Source organism: Propithecus coquereli, unplaced genomic scaffold, assembly GCF_000956105.1.
Source record: "Propithecus coquereli isolate 6110/MARCELLA unplaced genomic scaffold, Pcoq_1.0 Scaffold279, whole genome shotgun sequence".
NCBI classification, from domain to species: Eukaryota; Metazoa; Chordata; class Mammalia; order Primates; family Indriidae; genus Propithecus; species Propithecus coquereli.
The window spans coordinates 1,006,843-1,028,888 of NW_012148385.1; the positions used below are offsets into that span (position 1 = coordinate 1,006,843).

At 39.8% G+C, this 22,046-nt stretch overlaps 1 protein-coding gene and 1 pseudogene across 1 annotated transcript in view; one reads left to right on the forward strand and one right to left on the reverse strand.

Annotated features, from left to right (window-relative positions):
- Positions 1 to 265: 265 nt before the first annotated feature.
- Positions 266 to 22,046, reverse strand: part of STAT4 (signal transducer and activator of transcription 4) — a 101,729-nt gene continuing 79,948 nt past the window's right edge. The window contains exons 9-19 of the mRNA XM_012647922.1: positions 21,005 to 21,049; positions 12,572 to 12,655; positions 10,988 to 11,086; positions 8,421 to 8,556; positions 6,458 to 6,507; positions 6,120 to 6,214; positions 4,112 to 4,248; positions 3,594 to 3,785; positions 2,159 to 2,225; positions 1,665 to 1,773; positions 266 to 292 (exon numbers count right to left, since the gene is read on the reverse strand). Coding sequence (XP_012503376.1) covers positions 266 to 292; positions 1,665 to 1,773; positions 2,159 to 2,225; positions 3,594 to 3,785; positions 4,112 to 4,248; positions 6,120 to 6,214; positions 6,458 to 6,507; positions 8,421 to 8,556; positions 10,988 to 11,086; positions 12,572 to 12,655; positions 21,005 to 21,049 — 1,041 coding nt within the window. The remainder of the gene's footprint in view (positions 293 to 1,664; positions 1,774 to 2,158; positions 2,226 to 3,593; positions 3,786 to 4,111; positions 4,249 to 6,119; positions 6,215 to 6,457; positions 6,508 to 8,420; positions 8,557 to 10,987; positions 11,087 to 12,571; positions 12,656 to 21,004; positions 21,050 to 22,046) is intronic.
- On the forward strand, positions 4,688 to 5,269 carry LOC105813281 (annotated as a pseudogene).

Consider the following 22,046-nt stretch of genomic DNA (forward strand, 5'->3'; position numbering starts at 1 on the left):
TCTGTTAATATTGTTATTAACACTGGTTTCTTAAAGTGGTCTTATCTCGTAAGTTTATCTGAAGCTGTGGTTTTTAGCAACTCAATCACAACACTCCCAACTGGGGAGGGGGGTGCCATGCCAGTGAGAAGAGAGCTTCAGATTTCAAGCATTTCCTGGAAACCTGTATTTACAAAGGTGAAGAAAGAAGATGTTGTTGTTGGCAAAGAACAGTCTTTAAACTTTTGTATCTGCTTCCTTCTTTGGGATGTCAGAGTTTATCCTGTCATTCAGCAGAATATGGAGACTTCATCTAAAATTGAAAATGAAAACGATCTTTGAGGAAAATCCTGTTTTGCAAATGAATCATTATTTATTGGATAGATAAGTCTATTGTCTACTAAATACTCCATAATCTTTCTATCAATTATTAAGTATTTACAAAAGTAATTGGGGTTGATCAGTCTAAAATAAAAGGCACCTTCAAGTAGACAGAAAACTGTTTTAAGAAAAAGGCCTCTTCATTCTACCAAAAACATAACAAGGAAATGGGTGCAACACATCACAAAAGTTCAGCTAGACATAAATAACTTAAGAAATTCAGGGCAATTGACATTGGAATAAGCCATCAAAGGACAGTGTGAATTTTCCGTCCCTGGAAATCTTCAAGAGAAGGACTAAAAATCACTTGATTTATAGCAAAAGACAAATCTTTTGGGGCTCAGGTCCCTGCAAGATTCTGTTATTCTGATATATATTCGATTTCATGTAAATTGGGCTTTGAACCTCTTGACAGTATTGGGGGACAAGAACAAATAGAGTAAGTCCTAAATAACATTATTACATTAAAGATTATGGCCAGGCATGGTGGTTCATGTCTGTAATCCTAGCACTTTGGGAGGCTGAGGCAGGAGTATAGCTTGAGATCAGGAGTTCAAGACTGGTCTGAGAAAGAGCAAGACCCCATCTCTACAAAAAATAGAAAAATTAGCTGGGTGTGGTGGCATGTGCCTGTAGTCTCAGCTACTCAGGAGGCTGAGGCAAGAGGATTGCTTCAGCCCAGGAGTTTGAGGTGGCAGTGAGCTATGATGACAACATTGTACTCTAGCCCCGGTGACAGAGGGAGAACAGAACTTGTCTCAAAAAAATAAAAAATAAAAAATAAAAAAAAGATTATGACCCAGTTCTCAAAAAGAAGACTATTATGATGCTATTGATTGTTACTCATATACTACTTGAAGAGGCTCCAGATTCTAGTAGTGCAAGTAACAAGAAAAATTAGAATTTATGGTGCTTGAACTGTTAAAATATATATTAAACTAGACTTGTAAGTATTGACTGATAAATGTTGTTTGCTAAAGTGGAGAGAGTGGTGGGGCGTGAGGGGCCGTGGTGGAAGCAGGGATAATTGTGCCTGAGTGGGGTATGGGAACATTTTGCCCTCTGCTGGTCTTTGATGGAAAGAACTGAAAGCAGTTCAAGTAAAGGAAGGTGTCTGCTTTCAATCTGGGGAACATCAGCAGTACACAGGACCAAACCAACACCCCTGGGGTTGTGTTCAGAACTTGTTCCAGTAAACATGCTTTATCCCTGCCCGGGCAGTACTTCAGCCCCTTTGATTCTCACACCACCTTTGCTTCACCGGACATGCCCCTGACCAACAATGGAAAAGAAAGGGAACATACTGCAGTTTCAATTGTTGTGGGACTCAGGTTTTCTCTCAGCACTGCATATACACTTGGAGACATGGGCAGAAGGTCTGATGGAGAATGGGGCTCAGTTGAATCATTTCGGCTAAAAGAGACAACCAGATAAATATTGAAAAGGATTAGAAAATGACAGCCCGTGGTGACTTTCTGTGTCAGGAACTCATTTCTAGGGCTTCATCTGTTTGTGACACTGAGCTGTCTAATTCATCATCTCCTATCAGAGCATTCAACCTGCTATGGAATATATGGTATATAAAAGGGCAACTTTATAATTCCAGTCATAAGAGACCGGTAAGTGTGCCCTGAAGACTAGCTTTATGTATTAATATTAAAGGAAATGGGACAGTGGGCATTAAAATGCTTTATTCTCAGTTATATGTATTGTGCTCTATCCTTTAATCTCCTATAGGAAAGCTTTTATTTAAAAAAATTAAATAATAAATATTTAACATGTGGCTAAGATTACTCACATCGTTGAGATGGGGATAAAAACTGAAGGAACATAACCTTTGTCTCCCCTTTCTGTTGGTCTTGAAACTGGAAAAGAAAGGCACAATGTTGGTAAAAAATGTTATCAGTATTATTGATAAAACTGGGGGGAAAAAGTCTAGAAAAATATCAGCAACGCTAAAAGGAAGAGAGATAATATAGTTGTTCAGGATTCACAAAGATGTTTAGCTGAATAGAGGAAACAGTCTTTTAGATAAACATAAATGTGCAAGATGAGAAAAACAAATATCTTGGCAGGCCTAATCTGACTTTACATAAAATGTGTAGGAAAAATTGAGAATCAATTATATACCTGTCTTCTAGGTTACCTTTAAAGCTTGACTATAAGGACTAATTTAGTCATGTATTGGGAGACATATAATAACCCAGTTGTTTTCATTAAAACTGATACCAATTAGAAGCTTATGATTACAAAAATTTTTGAGGCACAGACATCAGTGTTCTTGAAAGTACCACTGCACTGTGCAAACCTCACTGTGGAAACATTCCCCAAATTTCTCTCGTATACCATCTTGAACAAGAATTTGATCCAACTTTCCAGCTGTAATTTGTTGTATTGATATTTGCTATTTCATTCAACCAGATGTAGAAAGTCACTTAAAAGCCACAGGATTTTTTGTTTTCTTTTATATTTTTGTTTGTTTGTTTATTTTAGAGGGGATGAAGCAGCAAGTCACCATCTGTTAGTGGCAACTGAAAGATATTCTAAAAGAGGGTGCCCAGATATTTAGTTGTTATAGATGAAGATTTTTATGGATGGTATATACTTTCATTAAAGAAACAGAATGGTGAGCTGACCTTACAATTAAATAGCAATTTCGTGAATTTTCTTTCATGTATTTAACAAACATTTACTGAATGCCTATTTTGTTCTAGGCCCTTAGGATACAACCAGGAAAGATAGGCTGAGGGTTGAGGGAAATGAGGCACAGACCCCCAAGTCACTTCTCTAGCAAATGAACCAATTCTCTGAGTTGTAAAACTACAGTAAGGTTAAAAATATAAAACTTATAAACCCTGGGGCTACTATGCAAAATACAGACTTGTCTTACTTTTAAAAGTGTCTAACCATTCGTTACCGGCTCTCTCTTTTCCTTTCCCCCAGCCATAGAAGTGATGTCAGTATCACTCTTATTTTACAGAGGAGAAGAGCATGGCCATGCTCGGTGAAGTCTAGTTTTAGCTACTGCGTGTTACTCTGCTAGTGTTCGACAGCCAGCGGTCCCTTCGCAGGAACTGCTGCCATACCACTTCATTTCTAAGGCTTTGACCTCCATACGCCCCCTAGATCTTCCAAAGATCAAAGTAAACAAAGAGAGGAACTTCGTTTACTTTGCTCCAATATGAGGTTATTTTCCAAAATCTTAAGAAAAAAGCAAACACGAAGAATCTAACCTTCACATGGCTGGGAGCTGTAGTGTTTACCAAAAGCTTTGTCTTTGGGAATGTCAGGATATAGGTACTTCAGAGGGTTTTCCGGAATGTTTTCAGACATAATAACCTTGTAGTCTCGAAGGATGTCAGCGAATGGCAGAGCGGACAACCGGCCTTTATTGTAGGGTTCCACAGAGTGGAATCTCACTTCTCCTTGAACAACAGAAATCAGAGGAATATACAGGTTTCTGCAGGCATTCTTTGTGATCATTCTTCCCACCCGCATTGTCTTCAAGTCACTGGTTATAAGTCCACGTCAGACCTTCTGCAGTCTAAACAGACTGCAGATCATGCATGTGATAGAGGGTGACCACACAGGCTTTTAGAATGGGTACCCTGTTCTGGGACAACTGCAACAGGTAATATTCAAACATACTGAACACATGATAAACAGATCCACACACTTCCGAAAACTGAAATCCCAATAACCAAACCCGAGGAAACTGAATGCACCTGAATAAACAGTAGTGAGTATATACCATTTTCAGAATGGTCCACCCAGGTGAAAGTTATGCCTCCGAGATGGCTTTCACTGAATCTTAACAAAAAGGTTCCAGGCATTTTATCCTTTAGCAAGAGCCGTTCCTTCTCTTTGCTAACAAAGCCCATGACATACCTAAAAATAGAACAGTGCATAGATTTATCTAATCGTTACTGCATTCACAAGGAGCAGACCTAAAGTTTGTTTGGAGTATAATCAAAGGTCATTTGTACCTGAAGTACTTACTCATATACAGATTAATAATATATCAATACTCTGCGAAAAATGTAAGAAATTGCAACCGTTTTTTTCTTATGACACTAAACATGCTCAAAAACCGGCTCGCGCTCCCCACCCGCCGCCTGCGGGCCTCCGTCAGTTCTCTCCTTAGTCCGCGATCGCCTCTCTTCCGTTACCGGCTCTCGTGGCTGAGCTTGCGACTGGCGGACAGGAGTCCTCGGCAGGAAGAGGCCAGACTCGGAGTCGTCGCCTGAGCCTTTCATCTCAGAAATTCAAGGTACTTTGTACAACTTCTGCCACCCAGGCCGTGCATCCTACAGGGCATTCGTAAGCCATGGTTGCCATCAGGAAGAAGCTGGTGATTGTTGGTGACGGAGCTTGTGGCAAGACATGCTTGCTCATAGTCTTCAGCAAGGACCAGTTCCCAGCGGTGTATATGCTCACGATGTTTGAGAACTATGTGGCAGACGTCGAGGTGGATGGAAAGCATGTAGAATTGGTTTTGTGGGACACAGCTGGGCAGGAAGATTATGACCGCCTACGGCCCCTCTCCTACCCAGACACTGATGTTATACTGATGTGTTTCTCCATCGACAGCCCTGATAGTTTAGAAAACATCCCAGAAAAATGGACCCCAGAAGTCAAGCATTTCTGTCCCAATGTACCCGTCATCCTGGTTGGGAACAAGAAGGATCTTCGGAATGATGAGCACACAAGGCAGGAGCTAGCCAAAGTGAAGCAGGAGCCTGTAAAACCTGAAGAAGGCAGAGATATGGCCAACAGCATTGGCGCTTTTGGGTACGTGGAGTGTTCAGCGAAGACCAAAGACGGAGTGAGGGAGGTTTTTGAAATGGCTACAAGAGCTGCTCTGCAAGACAGACGTCGAAAGAAAAAATCTGGGTGCCTTGTCTTGTGAAAGCTTGCTGCAAGCACAGCCCTTATGCAGTTAATTTTGAAGTGCTGTTTATTAATCTTAGTGTATGACTCCTGGCCTTTTTCATTTATCTTTAATTTACCTAAGATTACAAATCAGAAGTCATCTTGCTACCAGTATTTAGAAGCCAACCATGACTATTAATGATGTCCAACCCATCTGGCCCACCAGGGTCCTTCTGACACTGCTCTAACACCCCTTTTCTGCACTCCGCCTGACACACCAGGCGCTAATTCAAGGAATTTCTTAATAACTTCTTGCTTCTTTCAAGAAAAAGAAACAGTTGGTAACTTTTGTGAATTAGGCTGTAACTACTTTATAACTAACATGACCTGCCTATCATCTGTCAGCTGCAAGGTACTCTGGTGAGTCACCACTTCAGAGCTTTACTCCTTAACAGATTTCATTGACATAGCTCTGGGGTGAACATCCGGTTTTTTGAACATGTGCTCAGCCAGAAGGGCCCAAGTCCATGCAGCTGTGGCAGAGTTACAGTTCTGTGGTTTCATGTTGGTTACCTTACAGTTATTGTGTAGTTAGTGCCACTTAATGTATGTTACCAAAAATAAATATATCTACCCCCAGACTAGATGTAGTATTTTTTGTATAATCGGGTTTCCTAATACTGATATTTGTCATCCCTGAAGAAAGTATATTGGTATATTGGTTTATTAAAAAAGAAAGTGTATTTGGAAATAAAGTCAGATGGAAAATTCAAAAAAGAAAAAAAGAAAGAAAGAAAAGAAAAGAAAAAAAACAGGAAAAAACCAATAACAACAGGAAAAAAATATAACTTAATTAACTCATATGGAAAATGTAGCCTGTAACTCACCCATCGATCCAGAGGGGAAGAATGTGTTTCTTAATTAGATCCAATATTGCTTCAAGCCATGTCCAAAAGGTGAAAGATTTACCAGGTAAGTGTTCCTATGGAATAAACGTGCACATTAGGGCAGTGATCATTTAAGTGATATTGGTATAATAATTCAAGTTCCATGTTTTAATAAAATATTTTCTTCAAACTGGAAAACACTTTAGTTTCTTTTAAAAATATCCTTATCCAGGAAATCCTTAAACCTCCAGCTAATGATTATGGAGGCTTAGAAAGGAGCATTATATTAAAACAAAAATAAAAAACCTAAATGATGTTCCCCCTTCCCCTGTTTGTACCTTGCAGAACTTGGCCCAGGTGAGGTGACCATCGCTGTAGCTAGATTGGACTAAAATAAAAGAAAAGAATTAGATTGTTTTATTTAATAATGAGATTCTTCAATTTTTATGCTCAATTTAGATCCTCCCCTTTCAAGCATTTCTTAAGCACCTGCTGTGGGTTTACAGTGTACTGAGTGCTAGATACAGTACAAATGTATCATCCTTGTGCCTAAGAAATTTATTATCTAGGAAAGAAGGTTTTCGATGGAGGAGCTAATGATGGCTGTAGGCACAAGTGGATGCCTAGAACCTGGCCTCCATGAATGGGGGCGGGGCGGGGGTGATATAAATTGTCAGAGGAGAGGAAGGAGTCCACTCCAGGGAGCAAGACTAAGGCAGGATGAGGATGAGGTGTGGTGGACATGAGCATGGCTCCTGTAAGAGAGTAAGAGCAGCCTAATGTTGGTGAATAAACATTTTAAAATAAATCTGTATAAGTTAGGTGTAGCCAGATTACCAGGAACCTTGCCTATTAAAATGAAAAGAATGTACTAGCAATCTATTAGGCAATAAGCAGCCATTGGCTGTTTTGATCCAGAACAGTGAAAGGATACAAGAGTTTCTACTTAGATTTTTAAGGAAATTATACTCAAAGAATAATTTGTTAAAGATTTGAAAAGATATGGTTGCTATCTATACTACATATTTAAAAGCCACTCTAACAGATATTTATTGAATGTCTCCTATTGCTGTTCATAAATAAGGATCGAAAACATATTTATATTAAGCCAATTTTATAATACTTCCCAAAATCCTGATTTATTTAAATACCTACTGATTGAGGCCAGGCGCGATGGCTCACGCCTGTAATCCTAGCACTCTGGGAGGCCGAGGCGGGAGGATTGCTTGAGCTCAGGAGTTCGAAATCAGCCTGAGCAAGAGCGAGACCCTGTCTCTACTATAAATAGAAATAAATTAGCCAAACAACTAAAAATAGAAAAAATTAGCCGGGCACGGTGGCACGTGCCTATAGTCCCAGCTACCTGGGAGGCTGAGGCAGAAGGATCGCTTGAGCCCAGGAGTTTGAGGTTGCTGTGCGCTAGGCTGATGCCACAGCACTCCAGCCCAGGCAAGAGAGTGAGACTCTGTCTCAAAAAAAAAAAAAAAAAAAAGTAAATATCTACTGATTGGATAATAGGTGCAAGGGGCAAGCATCCCAGCATCAGACGTGGGTCAAGCTTAAATCACACGATTCTACTGTTGCTGTACAAATGCATCTTTGGCCCTACTTTAATTAGAAATGCACAGAGATCCAATTTTAACTCTTTTTTGGTGCCAAATATGTTCACCCCAGATGTGTCAAAACACAGATCTCTGTTAAAATTCTTTTAGAAAAAGCTTAGACTATAATTGGCACATGTAGTACCAATGACTTAAGCTACAAACTTTGTTGATAATGCAGAATTAAGTTTTCCTGGGGTGGTTTTTTTAAGTTTCTATGACATTTCCTAGATCTGGTGAAAGAATCATTTTCCAGTTGGTTTGTGTCAACTGAGCATTAATATGAAAGATCAAGTCACCATTAAGGCTTCACATCACATTCACGGGAACCGGCCTAAGCACTCCCTGGAGGCTGGTCTGTGGAATGGACAAGAAGGGGCTTTGGACCTGGACAGGCCTGGCCAGTGGCTTGGCACTGCTGTGTACCAGCCATGCAGCCGTGGCAAGTCACGGCACCTCTGTACTCCACTATACTCGTCTACAAAACTGATAGAATCATGTTGGCCTCGAAGAACTTTTGTGAGAATTAAAGATATTATAGCACTTAGCCCTGTGCCTGACAACATAGTAGGCACTCACTAAATTGAGATAAGCGTTGTTATTATTAATATTGATACTAACAGTACTGTTATCATCGTGGTTCTATAAAACACTTGAATAACAAAGAATAGGCAGATACTCCCTATACACCAGCTCTCACCTGTAAGCTTCTCTGCCAGCATATTGAGTTGGTCAGAATTAAGGCCACGACCAACGTACGATGAAAACTGCCAGCTCATCACTTCCAGGAGTTGACTCAAAGTGGCAGATGGAGGGTTATTAAAGAAAACCAAGTTCTGAAATAGAGTTACGAGGATGATGATATTTGTTAGTCACACTGATTTAAACTCTTTAGGCCGACCTAAGTTAACAATACAGAATATAGTCCCATCTCTGTTGTTATTTTTAAGATTGATTTTGTCTTTTTCTAAAGGGCTTCTTGTTCCTTGAGTCTAATGTAATACAGGGCTCCATCTTTCTTGAATCACTTGGCATCTCTTTAACTTCTCCCTATCAATCAACTCTTTCCAGTACTTAACACTGTCCAGCGAATAATTGGACAGATACTCTCTTTTGAAATAATATTAACCTTAAACAAAACTTATATCATGTTCTTTAATGGGTTTATTATGGGCTGGCACACATTTTACCTTGACCAGACAAATCATCCCAAAGTGCAAGAAACAGTTAAGTTCCAGGCTAAGGAAGGTGACCCTACAATGTAAATTTATGATTAACCTCAGATTCCTGTCCTATGGATAGTATAGTAATGTTTTATCCTTTTGCTTTAGATTAGAGAATTAAAAAAAAATTTTTTTAGAGACCAAGTCTTGCTATGTTTCCCAGGCTGGACTCAAACTCCTGGGATCAAGTGATCTTCCTGCCTCAGTCTCCTGAGTAGCTGGGACTACAGGCTTGTGTGAACCCAGCTAGATAAGAGAATATTTTGTATGATCAACTACAAGCAAGGTTGTTTGTGCCAGAAACAGGGTCAGCGACAGTGGAACAGAAGACTTTGTCCCAGATTACAGGAAAATAGGCAGGCGTGAAAGCCAAGAAAGGTGTTCTAAGAGGAGGAGAAGAAGAATTTGGAAATCCAGCATGGTACCCAGAGAAAGCCATTGGTAAGCGTGAGCTAAACTGGGCTTAGATCAATCAAGAAAGAACCAATGCAAGAGATTTCAGAAGGTGGGAATAAAACATGACACAGCATCCAATAAGGAGTGGTAGTTGGGAAGAGGAGGAATAAAGAGAAAGAATTTCTAGGGAGGCAGTTTTCCTTGAACCTGAAAACTGAATTTGGAAAAATGACCAGAAAGCACAGACTATAATCAAGGCCTAAGAGAATAGATTTTGAAGCAGGATAGAATTAAGAAGAGAAACCAAGGTTCGTTGTTCAGCTTGGCTCTGTAACGAGGCTGTGAAATCTGTTTAGGAGCTGCATGTGATCTATATCTCCGGATTCTCACCCTGGGGCTGAGTAAATCTGGCATGGTTAGTGTGACGACTGGTGGCTTTCTTCTGGAAGGAGTTTGCTGAAGAAAGCTAAGGGCAGTGCTGCTCTCTGAGACTGGAGGACAAAGTACTCCATCACCCCTCCTATGCCCTGGAGCTGGAAGAAAAGCTAAACAAAGATCGTAATGGGGACCAGCATTTAATCTCAGGGGCTTTGGTTGTTCTTGGCTTTAAAGACCAGGCAGGTTTTCTAGTAAGCTCTGCTATTTTGGGTGCACTTCATGCAGCCTTCCTCTCTGCAGTTGATCTGTCTTAGATACCAGGGCACCTGAGGATGAGAACGAATAGGCTGCATCATTTTCCATGTTCTTTCCTTATTAGGAACACTGAAGTAAAGGGAAAGAACACGTAGAGCTGACTCATTCTGGCTTTGTTCTTATTGTTGGGACCTAAAGTAAAAAGAATTCTTCCCTTTGGAGGGAACAATTTGCTTTGAATTAAGAAGAAATGTTGTTATTTACATTTGACCTATTTTCTCTAGACCTTGGTGGTTTCCAGGACAACATTAAGGTTTTGTCAGAGGAGAGCAAGGGGAAGTGCTGACTCATCTTTGACACTCCCTTCCCTGGTTGTCTTATAAGAGCATCTATTCTCTTCTTGCTTTGTGACTTGAAGCCAATTTTGGGTAAGTGCAGCAAATAACCACCAGATGGCATTAAAACCCAGCTTGAGTCCAGGATGGGTGAAATCTGTAATCAATTTGAAATTTTGTGCTATCGCAATACGTTTAGGCAAGATTGATGAATATTCTAGCAACTTATTTGGAAACAAATTCTCTATAGAGGAGAGTGTGTGGACAAAGTGGGGCCAGAAGCAGCTGAGGTCGTCAGATATCAAATTCTGGGACAAGAAATTTCCACGCTGCTTAGTTAACAGAGCTATACGATGATGGCCCTAGAACTCTCTGTGATGCACGTAGTTGGCAGCTGACCAGACTCTCAGAAATTACAAATAACTGTTTGTTACTTTTGCTGGCCAGGATGCTCTCAGGGTCCAAGCACACTGGAATATATTACCTTAAATATGATGTGAGAGAAATCATACAACTAGAAATAAAGCAGCCCCCAAATCACACACAGACACACGTACATACATACATACACACGCACATCCATACACACACTCACACATACACCCCTTTTGATGCAGATGGGTTTTTCTGACAATAAAATACAACAGAATTAAAAGAGGAGAGATAGGAATAGACTCTACCTGGGAATCATTGGTTGACACATTGTACCAAATGATGGACGCCCAAGCATTAGGTAACTGACTGACATTGGAAATCATCACCACAGGTAATGAGCTGGTCTGGTTTGGAAAAAAAAGTATAGTCATTACAGGTAGTCCCAACTTACACAGATCTTACACTCAACCCTCTCCTCTAAAGGGCCATCTCAAGCCAGCCCCACTCCTCTAATCCTGATGTCCATGCTGCCCTGGTCACTAAGACAACTTGTGAAGGCTGTGGAACTTTCTGAGCATGTCTGAATAAGGGTAGAGGGAGGAAAGAGCAAGAATCCTTTCAACGAGCTCAGTCAGGCAGCTTCCCTAATATCTTCCCTGGCATCACATAAATATTTATACTTTCTTATGTCATATACTGCCTCCAATGTAACTAATTAGAGTCTATTGAATTAGCGACTGTCCTCGTTATAAGTTACATTAAAGAATATGCCTTTAAATTGATTTCTGGAATGAATCAGTATCTTCAAATTATGGCCTAACACCTAATTAATGTCAATACTAGAAATGGGAGTTTTTATTATAAAAGATGGAAAGGTAAGCTATGGGAGATAGAGCCACCTAGTCTATTGTTGCAGAACTCAATTTAGTACTATTAATACTGTGGTTTTCTAGTTTACAGAATAGACAGGTTTTCATAGTCTAGCCTGGGAAAGTAATCAATTTATAGCAATCCCTTTCCAATAATAGACCATCAGATTTCTGTAGACAGCGAAATACCCAGTTGAGAAACTGTAGCTCATGGAAACAAAGGTTTAGGGAATAGAGGTAAGGCAGGAATCTATGAAAAATTTTACAAACGTTTACATTCATTAGGATAAAAGCAAAGGCAGAATTCTAAAACAATACACTCCACAAATAGGATCACGTTCAGGGTGTGTGAAATTATGCATGTTCATTCATGTACTCATTTGTTCACTTATTCAACAAATATCGAGCATGTGCTGTGTGCTAGGCCCTGACAGTGAAGTGACAAACAATGCATGATGTCCTGCTGATGGGGAGCTCATAGTCAATCATGTCTAATTCCATCCCCAAAGTTGCTTTATTTTTTCTTTGAGTTCAATGGTGACCATCATAAGAAAATAAAACAATGCACTGTAATGTTCCTATCATTTGTCTTTGCTCTTTATGTTAGAGAAAGCTTCCTTCTGAGAGATCTTTATGTACAAGTTAAATTTTTGAAAATATATCACCACAAAAAAAAAAAAAAAGAAAAAGAAAATATATCATTAAGGATACTTATTTCTCTTTCCACAGAGTAATCATGACTCAGGAAATCCCAGAAAACAAACAAAAATGCAACCTGAACAACAAATTATTTAACATATATTGAATTCATAATACCCATGAGATTTTATCATTTATATTTAACCAGAATAGTATGTTAACTATTTAGTGAGATTTGACATATTGCTTTTATAACTTAAAACAAAAATAATGAATAGGGAATGTACTAAAACCTAGAAAAGACCAAGCTTTCATCTACAAATGCTGACCAATTCCTGCAGATATTGTTAGTAAATAGTAGATGTTCCTCAAAACACCTACCTCCAAATCTATGGTCAGCCCATAGAGGCAGATCTGTGTTTCAAAGGTTATGGAATGAAGCTCTTCAGTCACCATGTGACAGCCCTAAGGGAGAAAGAAATAAATTATCCTACAAATGCATACTCCTATGTAATATTAGACCCGTTTTTATACAAATTAATAATGCTCCGAAACATTCCCTAATATTGAACATTTCCTCTTACTGTTTAAAAAATTAATATACAGAGTTCGAGAAATCTTCATTTCCACAAACAATGATTTTAAGTCTCCAATACGAGATAATTTCTGGCTTTTGAAATTCTAGCATATTTTCTTTAATTGAAATTTAGACAAGTGGTTCTTTGTGTTTAGGCATCAAGTTGAACAAAAAATGCATTTTTAAACATCAGAAAAATCTCACTGTCCTTTGGGGAGGGGGGCTTACACTACACAAAACACAAGACAAATGAAGAATTTACAACTGTCATTTCATATTCACTAATGGGTGACTTTCAAATTCTTACTGAATTCCACAGTGGACAAGATGACACAAGCCTGTGCAGAACATTCGAGAGGCCTCAGGCAAGCACATAGATGGAAACCCAATACCATATGTATAAATGCTTCACCATTATAAATCAAGTTAAAATATGGTCTACCTTCCTGCCTTGACACATAGCCTTCACATAACCTGATTGCCCAGGTTTTAGCTACTTGAAGTCCTGTTGGGACATGGGAGCATGGATAGAGCATGTGTTGCTCCATAAATTAATATTACTATATTAGAGACAGAAATGGTCTCAGGAGTTTTGCAGGGCTTTGCCCTGAAGGAACACGTGAACGTGTTAGTTTGCATATCAAAAGCTGCTTCACCTCAGGAGGGCACCTCAAAGGTCAGTGGCAGCTGCTTTCCAAGGTGATGCTGCAGTCTCAAACCTGTGGTTCTCGCCTGCTTTGAACGACAAAGCAGGTCTGCAAGGAGCCACAGGATGAGAGCTGATCAAAGAGTGCCCGCCTGAGAGACGGCTAAAATCAATTAGCCCAAGGGAAAGTTCCTGCTTGAACTCCTGACTACCTGTCTCCATTTGCAATAACTAGATAAAGAAATATGGAGCCACTATATCTCTGTTTAACCTTTCTGCTAAGTGATAGCTTTATCTTAGAACTTAGAAGTTTGTATTTGAAAGATTTTGTAAACATTTGTTCACGTAGATAAAGTTAGTTAAGGGATCTAAAGAAGCCTTTTGAAATATTTTTAACCTAAAACGATCTACCTGTCATTATGTAAATCTGTTACCCCTGGCAACCGATCTCTGTACCTATAAATACCCATGTAAAACTTCATTCGTGGCCTCACAATTGACGGGGATATTCTTAAGGACCCCCGAGTACCCCTGTTTTGCCTTTTATCTTTATAAATCTATAAAACTATACCTTTCGTCTCTGTGTATTCTTTTATTTCTATTATTTTCCATTTTATATTATTTTCTTATCCTTTGCGACGATCCCTGCCTAAGGGACCCGATTTTTTGCTGGAAGCGTAGCTAACTCCCTGCAGCATGGCCACTCTGGACCTTTGCCTATTCCCTTCTCTTCCACGTCTCTGAAGGGCCTTGAATGACGAGGGAGGCCCCTAGGCCTCTCCTTACACCTAGAAATGTTTGCATTGATGGTGCCATCTATGCTTGGGAGAGTTGACTTGGAGAAGAGGCTCACACAGGCCCTGGAAGTGGGCTTGAGGTATTTTAGGATGGGAATTCTGAGGCCCTGGACTCTGGGTGAACATATTGCCTCAACCTCACAGATGACTTTCTTTGTAGGGAGGGCTGAAGCTGGAGGATGGCCATGACTATGAGGTCCCATGATACTGTGATATATAATAATAAGAAATATATTATTTTGTCTCTGCCCTCAGTTTCTGAGACAAAGCTTCTAATATCTTTGCAGATAGGGGTACCAGATGAATCTTTTGTTCTAAAATTTGGTCTTTGACCCTAGTTCTGGACACAGAGCTCCTAAGACCTTTGCAATTTCCTGAATGATAAGAGTGTCTGACACAGAGCTCCTAAATCCCTTGGAATTTTCTGGGTGATAGGAGCATCTTTTGTTCTCATGCAGTGAGTCTTGGTGGGCTTCTGGATAGCCTCAGGATGGTGGCTGGTTGCCAGGGAAACCAACCATGCAATTAAAGGGTTAGAACTTTCAGCCCCACCCTTCAACCTCTGGGGAGGGTAGAAGGGCTGAAGTTTGAGTTGATCAGCAATGGCCAATGAGGTATTCAGTCACGCCTACATAAAGCCTTCATAAAACCCCAAAAGAACTAGGTTCAGATGAATTTCCAGATAGCTGAACACATGGAGGCACCTGGAGAGTGGCAAGGCCTGGAGAGGGCATGGAAGCCCTGCACCCCTTCTCACATACCTTGCTCTACCCATCTCTTCCATCTAGTTGTTCACCATCTCTTTTTAACATCTTTCATAATAAACCAGTAAGTAAAATGTTTCCTTGAGTTCTGAGAGCTGCTCTAGCAAATTAATGGAATCTGACGAGGGGGCTGTGGAAACCTCCAATTTATTGCTGGTTGGTCAGAAGCACAGGTCACAACCTGGGACTTGCAACTGGCATCTAAAGTAGGGAGCAGTCTTGTGGGACTGAGCCCATATCCCGTGGGGATCTGATACTCTTCAGGTAGACAGTGCTAGAATTGAGTTTAGCTGTAGGATACCCAGTTGGTTTCTGCTGGACATTTGGTTGTTAGTGGGAAGAAGTCCCCACACAGCTTTGGTGACCAGAGGTGAGGTATTCTGTACTGAGAGTGAAAGTAGAAAAAACTGTTTTTTCTCTTACAGGTCCCATCCTCCCCCCCATTCTAGCCACTATAGTTTAATTTATATGATTAAGTATACATATGATCATTCAGTAGGGACAGTTTTCTCAGCTCTTTGAATTATGGCACCTGTGTGTTCACCCAAACAACAGCGTCTCAAAAAGCCTGAGAAACCAGGATTCCACAGACAGAAGAATGGCATTCAAGGTTGTCTACTAACAGTGGAAAAAGACTTCATGTTTTAGGTATTACTTTACTGAATTGGAATGTGGATTGTGAGAGGTTTCTTAGTGATTCAAACTAATTTCTAATATTTACTTAAAACCTCTGACGCCACTGTGAGGCACATTTAGAACTGAATCCGGCAAGAAAGCGGACATACAATACACATGACTGGAGAAAAGAAACTCTAACTAAAGAATTAATGACCATCATTAATTTTCAAAGCATGAGTAGCCATCAATCATAGTCTTTATTATTTTCTCAGTGCAGTCCAAGCCAGAGACATTATTCAATTTTACATTCCCAGGTTCCATTCCTTATGGATTGGGAAAGTATCATACATAACATGTATCATTAATGTCTGTATTAAAAGCCATCCTAATCACCTAAGATGGTTACAGATTTAAAATATCCATATTTATGATATTTACATTCTATGGCACTACATATTATAACTGAACTGGTGGAACTGTACTTCTAAAGAAAAATACCTGTTGCATAATCTGCTAAGAAACTGGACAACTGACCAAGCAATTTAACCAGGGCTCTACCTGGAAAAAAAATGTATAACCTAATGAAAGGCAAGTCTCAGTGTCACCATATTCTTTTTGTTTCCTCTGCTTGGTGCCTAATGGTACACCCTGGAAACCTAGAATACATTAACAAATAGTTATGCCTTTTAACTTGAAATAAAGCCTCTGCTAAGAAAAACATGACTGAGATAAGGATGATTTTCACCCAAATTTCTGCTCAACTCTTGACAAGCCATAATTTATGATAATGTTTCACATAGAAAACTATGTAGTATAGAAAACAATTAAAATAATCCATGGATTATTAAAATAATCCATGAGTGAATACTTATTGAACATCTACTATGTGCTAGATGCTGGAAAACAGAAGAGGGGAAGAATGGTATAGTCACATGAGAGAAAGCCTTTAATCACAGAATCGTAAGTGGGGAATGTAAAATGACAGCTACGCCTAGCCTGTAAAATAAGGGTTCTGTATGGATGCTGTTGCATTCTAAAAGTCTAAGTTTTTAGTCATAAACTTGTACTAATTTCTCCCTTTAAAAAATGTTGCAACTCCTTAAATTAGTTCTTAAGGAAATCAACTTGCTGTGTAAATGCTTGGGCTATTGGTGGTGTGGGTAGTGTCTGTTTGAGAACACTGAACCTTGAAAGAACATCTGTTTGGCTATTTTGTTAAATGAAACCCAAGTCACCCAGGCTTTACTAATAGCTTCATTGTGTTTCATGACTTTCCACTGCATACACAAAATTACCCAACACCTCAATCTGTGGCTAAAACTGTCATTTATCAGTTAAAGCCCACTGACAAAGAGTGAACTGGAGAGACTGCAATTTCAGCTTCCTTATTCAAACAGTTTTCACATTTCAACAATCACTCTCCAGTCAGCTCTCTGCCAGATAAAGACCTCCAGGGAAAGGTTGCTTCCTGGGAATGTTTATTTTGCAGGGACAGGCTGATGGCTTCAAAGTCTGGCCGCTCACTAGGTGATGGAATCGTTTTTTCACTGTAACTCTTCCCAGGAAAGAGTGAAGGTGGGAAAGAGAGGCATTGACTGCTAACCTTGATTTTCTGATGGTGTGTCTACAGATTCCTCAAGGGGTATTGTGAAATTCCAAACTGAATTCTTAATATTAAATTTGTTTTTTAAAAAATCTAAAGGTTCCTACCCGACGTTGCACTTCTGAGGCTTACAGAATCTTAGTCCAAGGAGTTTCAGAGATTGTCTAGCGTGATGGGTTTTAAACGTTTTTAACCTTGGAAAGTATTCTTGAAAGTAAATTTCCCACTTGGGTTCCTATCTGTAAAATATATAAAATAAAGCTGGCTTGTTAGAAACAGGAGTGAGGGACCCAGAGCTTCATGTTTCACCAACCCCCAGTGCACACGTGGCTCCTTAGGAGCCTCTTGGGTTTCTGGGTCTTCTGGGAAGAGCATGGGTCTTGTGCAATGTCCTTCCTTCACCCAGTCCTAAAGCCAGGAGCCCCTGTACATCCTGACATGTCATCTCTTCTTGGATAATTTCAGAGTCAAACAGTCACAGGGTGTTGCAATTCTAGGGAGGTTTGAAGTGGCAACCTTAGGGAAACTATCATTTATGACATCTTGGAATGTTCTCATTTAATAGCTATGTGATCCAAGTTCGTACAATCACAAAAGTAGAAGTGATGAACTCAAAGATGTGTGTGTGTTGTTTGTGTGTGTGCAGGAGATAGAGGGCATTGGGTGGTAGTAGGAACCCCAGACACGAAACCCCACAAAAGAGGCATACATAAAAGGTGGTCTGAGGTTTCAGGGACCTGGAGCTGGAAGAGGGAAGTGCCCAGGGTCCCTTGAAAGGGGCCATGTCTTCAGCACTTGGCAGGCGGGCAGAGCAGGGTGAGGATCCGCAGTTGTCTTAAGGCAGGCACCACCTTTTAGAGCCCACTTTTCCCATCTGTGTAAACAGCTACTCTCTCTAGAGGGCCAGAAAGGACGGCTGATCCATGAGAGCCACAGCCAACACCTGCACAGCCCACCGCCACCGACTTCCGCGCACCGCCTCATTCGGTCCTCACAACAACCCTACGAAGTGCTAGGCAGCATTAGCTCCATCCCGCGGATAAGGGAGCTGGGGGTTAGGAGGTTAAGTGGCTTGTGCAAGGTCAGACTGCCTGTAAGAGGCAGAGCCCAACACGGTGCTATTTCCACTGTCCCTCCGAGGCACAACAGAGCAGTGAAAGGAGACAAGGTAGGTGACAGCAAAGTCGATGGCATTTTCCGAGGAAACATTATTTTAAATTCTGGTTTGGGAGAGCCCATGATTTTTGAGCAGGTGGGCAGAATGCAGACACTTTGTGGGATAGATGTGGTGAGATAAAAGTGTGGGAGAGGGTCAAAGCGGAGTGCCCACCAGCTCGCTGCTCCCAGGGAAGGTTCTGGCATCCCACAGGCAGCAGAGCAGAGCAGCCAGGAGCAGGGACCTGGGATCCAAACTGCTGAGGTCTGGATCTCGACCCGGCCACCAATGGCCTGTGTCATCTTGAGTAAGCTGTGTGACAACTGTGTGCTTCAGTTTCCCTAACTGAAATATTAATGAGACTAATAGCACCTACTTCATAGCGTTGTCGTAAGAGTCACACAAATCAGTATTAGTGAAGCTCTTCATTAATGGCCATTATAGTAAAGACCACAAAAGGATTTTTAAATAAATTCCTCGCAGGCTGTGAACTCCTGCCACAGCTGCTTGCAGATAAGCAACAGCAACTTTTTGAAACTTGAAAAGGAGGTTATAATATCCTAGCTTCCTGTTTTCCTGAAATTTGTTACCACAATTTCTGATTCGATGACATTATGAGCTTCACTTTATTGCTAGCTCTTCCCATGCTTTCCTGACTGTCCTCTGGTCATCCCTACTGACGGCCACACCCCTGGTTCCCGGCTCTCCATCCTCCACAGATTCTGTGGCTCGTCAACTGTTCTTGTAGAGCATCAACGTTCAAGCCTGTGGCTTAAGTGTACCTTGGAGTCATGCTAAAATTCTACCAGCAGGTGGAGCTCAAAGAATAGCTTAAAATAAAACTATCCTGATTTAGCAAACCTGGGGAAAAAGGAAGACAAAATCATTCTTTTATGACTGTACGATTTTGCTATTAATTGGAAAGTAAGAGGAAATAAATTCAAAGCAATATAAACAGCGTTAATAAGACAGCGGTTGGCGTTTCCACAGTAGAAGATGATTTACTTAGATTTCCATCTCTAGGGAAATCCAAATTAAGATTTTGATTTTTTACATTCATAAAGATGACAACACACTGCAAGAGTTGAGCTATTTAGATTTGTTATTGTTTTACTTAAGAAAAGTTCAGAATAATTGTGCTTAGTCTATTCAGACTCAAAAATAATATTCAAGGATGTCAATCTGAATGAAACGTTGCAGCTCTGGCCCGAATTCCAGTGAGATGTCCGAAACGGGCTTTCATTTAGAATGTGCTGCTCCCCTCCTTTCTCCCGTAAAAAAATGTGCTAATGTTTAACTACGAAGTTTAGGAAACCTTTCTGGGTTTCTGTAAGATGGGAAGAATATCTCCCACGGATTTTACTTGAATATTCTTAAACTCAAAAGCTCTGCTCATAAGGTATCTTTGGTCGTAGAGACCTGCTGAGGGCTCTGCCCTGAGCAGCAATTTTACCCTGGGAGGAGGATTTAGCTCATCTTTGGTGGACCCAATACTTGGCAAATGATCTTTAAGACATAATTAAGGGAATAAAGAATTCTTGGAGGGGAAAATGGTAGGGTATTAAACGCTTTGTGATGGATCTTTGTGGGGTGTGAGAGATTGGATGTCATTGGATGCTGGATTTATAAAGTGCTTTTCCTCCAAATGATTCAAAGATCTTTTTCATAGGAGCTGCAACTACAAAGCCAGGAGATTGGATCCATACAAACCCCACCAGAATTAAGCCTCACTGCTCTATAACCGCATCATGTAGGTGGTCTTACATATGCAGCATCTCTGAGCAGGGAGCATTGGGCGGTTACTATCCTGATATCTTAGAGGAAAAAAAATGCAGTATTTCCTCAGATCATCTGCCAAAGATCACATTTTCAGTCACTATCAGAGCATGTACTCAAACCTAGGTTTTCTAATTCCAAATACATAGATCATAGACTTAGTTTCTAGGCCGATTTAATAGATGGTCTCCAAGGTCACTTCCAATCCAGGATTTGTCCACTCTGTCATCTATTGACTCTAATGTGAGTACTGGGACTGCGTCAGTTTGTTCCTTTAATCAATTCACCTGGTGGAATACAACCCTTAGAGAGCAAGGTAACCGATGCACAAAGGGTTTGTTTTTCACCTGTGATTTTCACATAACATGTCATGATTTTTGAGCATTACCTCACAGATATAAGAAAATGAGTGAATGAAAATGAAGAATGGAAAAGATACTTTATAATAATGGAGGACTGGCTAAAGAAATTACGGCACACCTATAAAATGCAAAATAATGCAACAAATTTAAATCATGTTCTTCCAAGAGTATTTAAAGTTATAGAAAGCTATTCACCATACATTGCTCTGTGAAAAAAGCAGGTTATGAAACAATGTGTGTCATGTATTTTTAAAGTAGTATACACATAAATAAAAAACTGGAATAATGTGTACCAAAATGTTAATAGTTATTTTCTTTGGAGGGTGTTATCATATGCTATTTTTATTTTCTCCTTTAAAAATATTTTCCCATTTAATCTGTAATTATCAAGGTTTCTATTTATAATCAGAGAAACATGGATTTAATTTCACATAAAATCAAGAAGTTTAAAAGCTTTGTAAAAATAATATAGCATTATTTCCTAGAAAAATTCTCGAGGAGAAAATATTTCCTACCTCATTTCCTTTACTTCCGGCACTGGATTTCATTTCCTTTGGTTGCTTTATAAAAGAAAACAAGAATGTTTAGATGGAGAAGCATTATCAGCTACATATCAAGTTGGTTGTACTATTGTTTGTAGTCATTTTCTTGGCCACAGTTTTGACTTCTAGGACAGTTACCTAGATGTCTCAACCTGATTGAAACCTGACACAGCTGCCCAGATTTAACAGAGAGGAGCTTCCTGTTTCATCTGACGGGATGCCACTGTAGAAACTTTCATTGAGATTAGTGAGCAAGTTGGCAATACCACTAAGACTGTGTTTTTCAGCCAACATTTTCAAAAATGGAAATCATGCTAGGATCTTTTAGAATCTGTTCAGCATTCCTTTGTGCCTGGAAAGTATCATTTTAGCTAAGCTGTGGGCGATGATTCCCAATCCTGTGAAACCAAGTCTAACACAGAGGCCTGGGGTGATAAGCTGTGGGGCAGTGTGGTCACACAGCACAGTAAGCTATTAAATGACATCAGAGTGGAAGAAGTCTTATACAGAAACTGTGCATTGATATAGATTACTGAATGGCAAAAAGAGGCAGAAAAAATTGTACAGTGTGTATGATTTGATAGCACTTCTTACAAAAGTATTTGTCTATTTTAGAAAAAAAGAACAAAAACATAAAAATGAAGATATTAATAGCATTACCTCAAAGTAGTACAGTTATAGGTGATTTTTAATTTTTAAAATTTTGCTTCTCTTATTTTATACATTTATTTTTGTATTAAAAAGCAAGAAGTTATTATGCATAAGATAATGTGAAAACGCTTTGCAAATAGAAGAGCACTGTAAAAACTAAGGTTTTGCACTTTTTGGTGTGTTATGTGTCTTTCCTTTACCATGTAACTGTTTTGGGAGATAGACATTTCTAAGTTAAGGATTCTTATGACTTTACTTATTACTAAACATGGCCCAAAGTTCCTTGAGGACAGGAATTGAGTCCAACCAAAAATTGTTAGGTACAAGGATGTCTACAATATATGACTCTTTATTACATTTTATT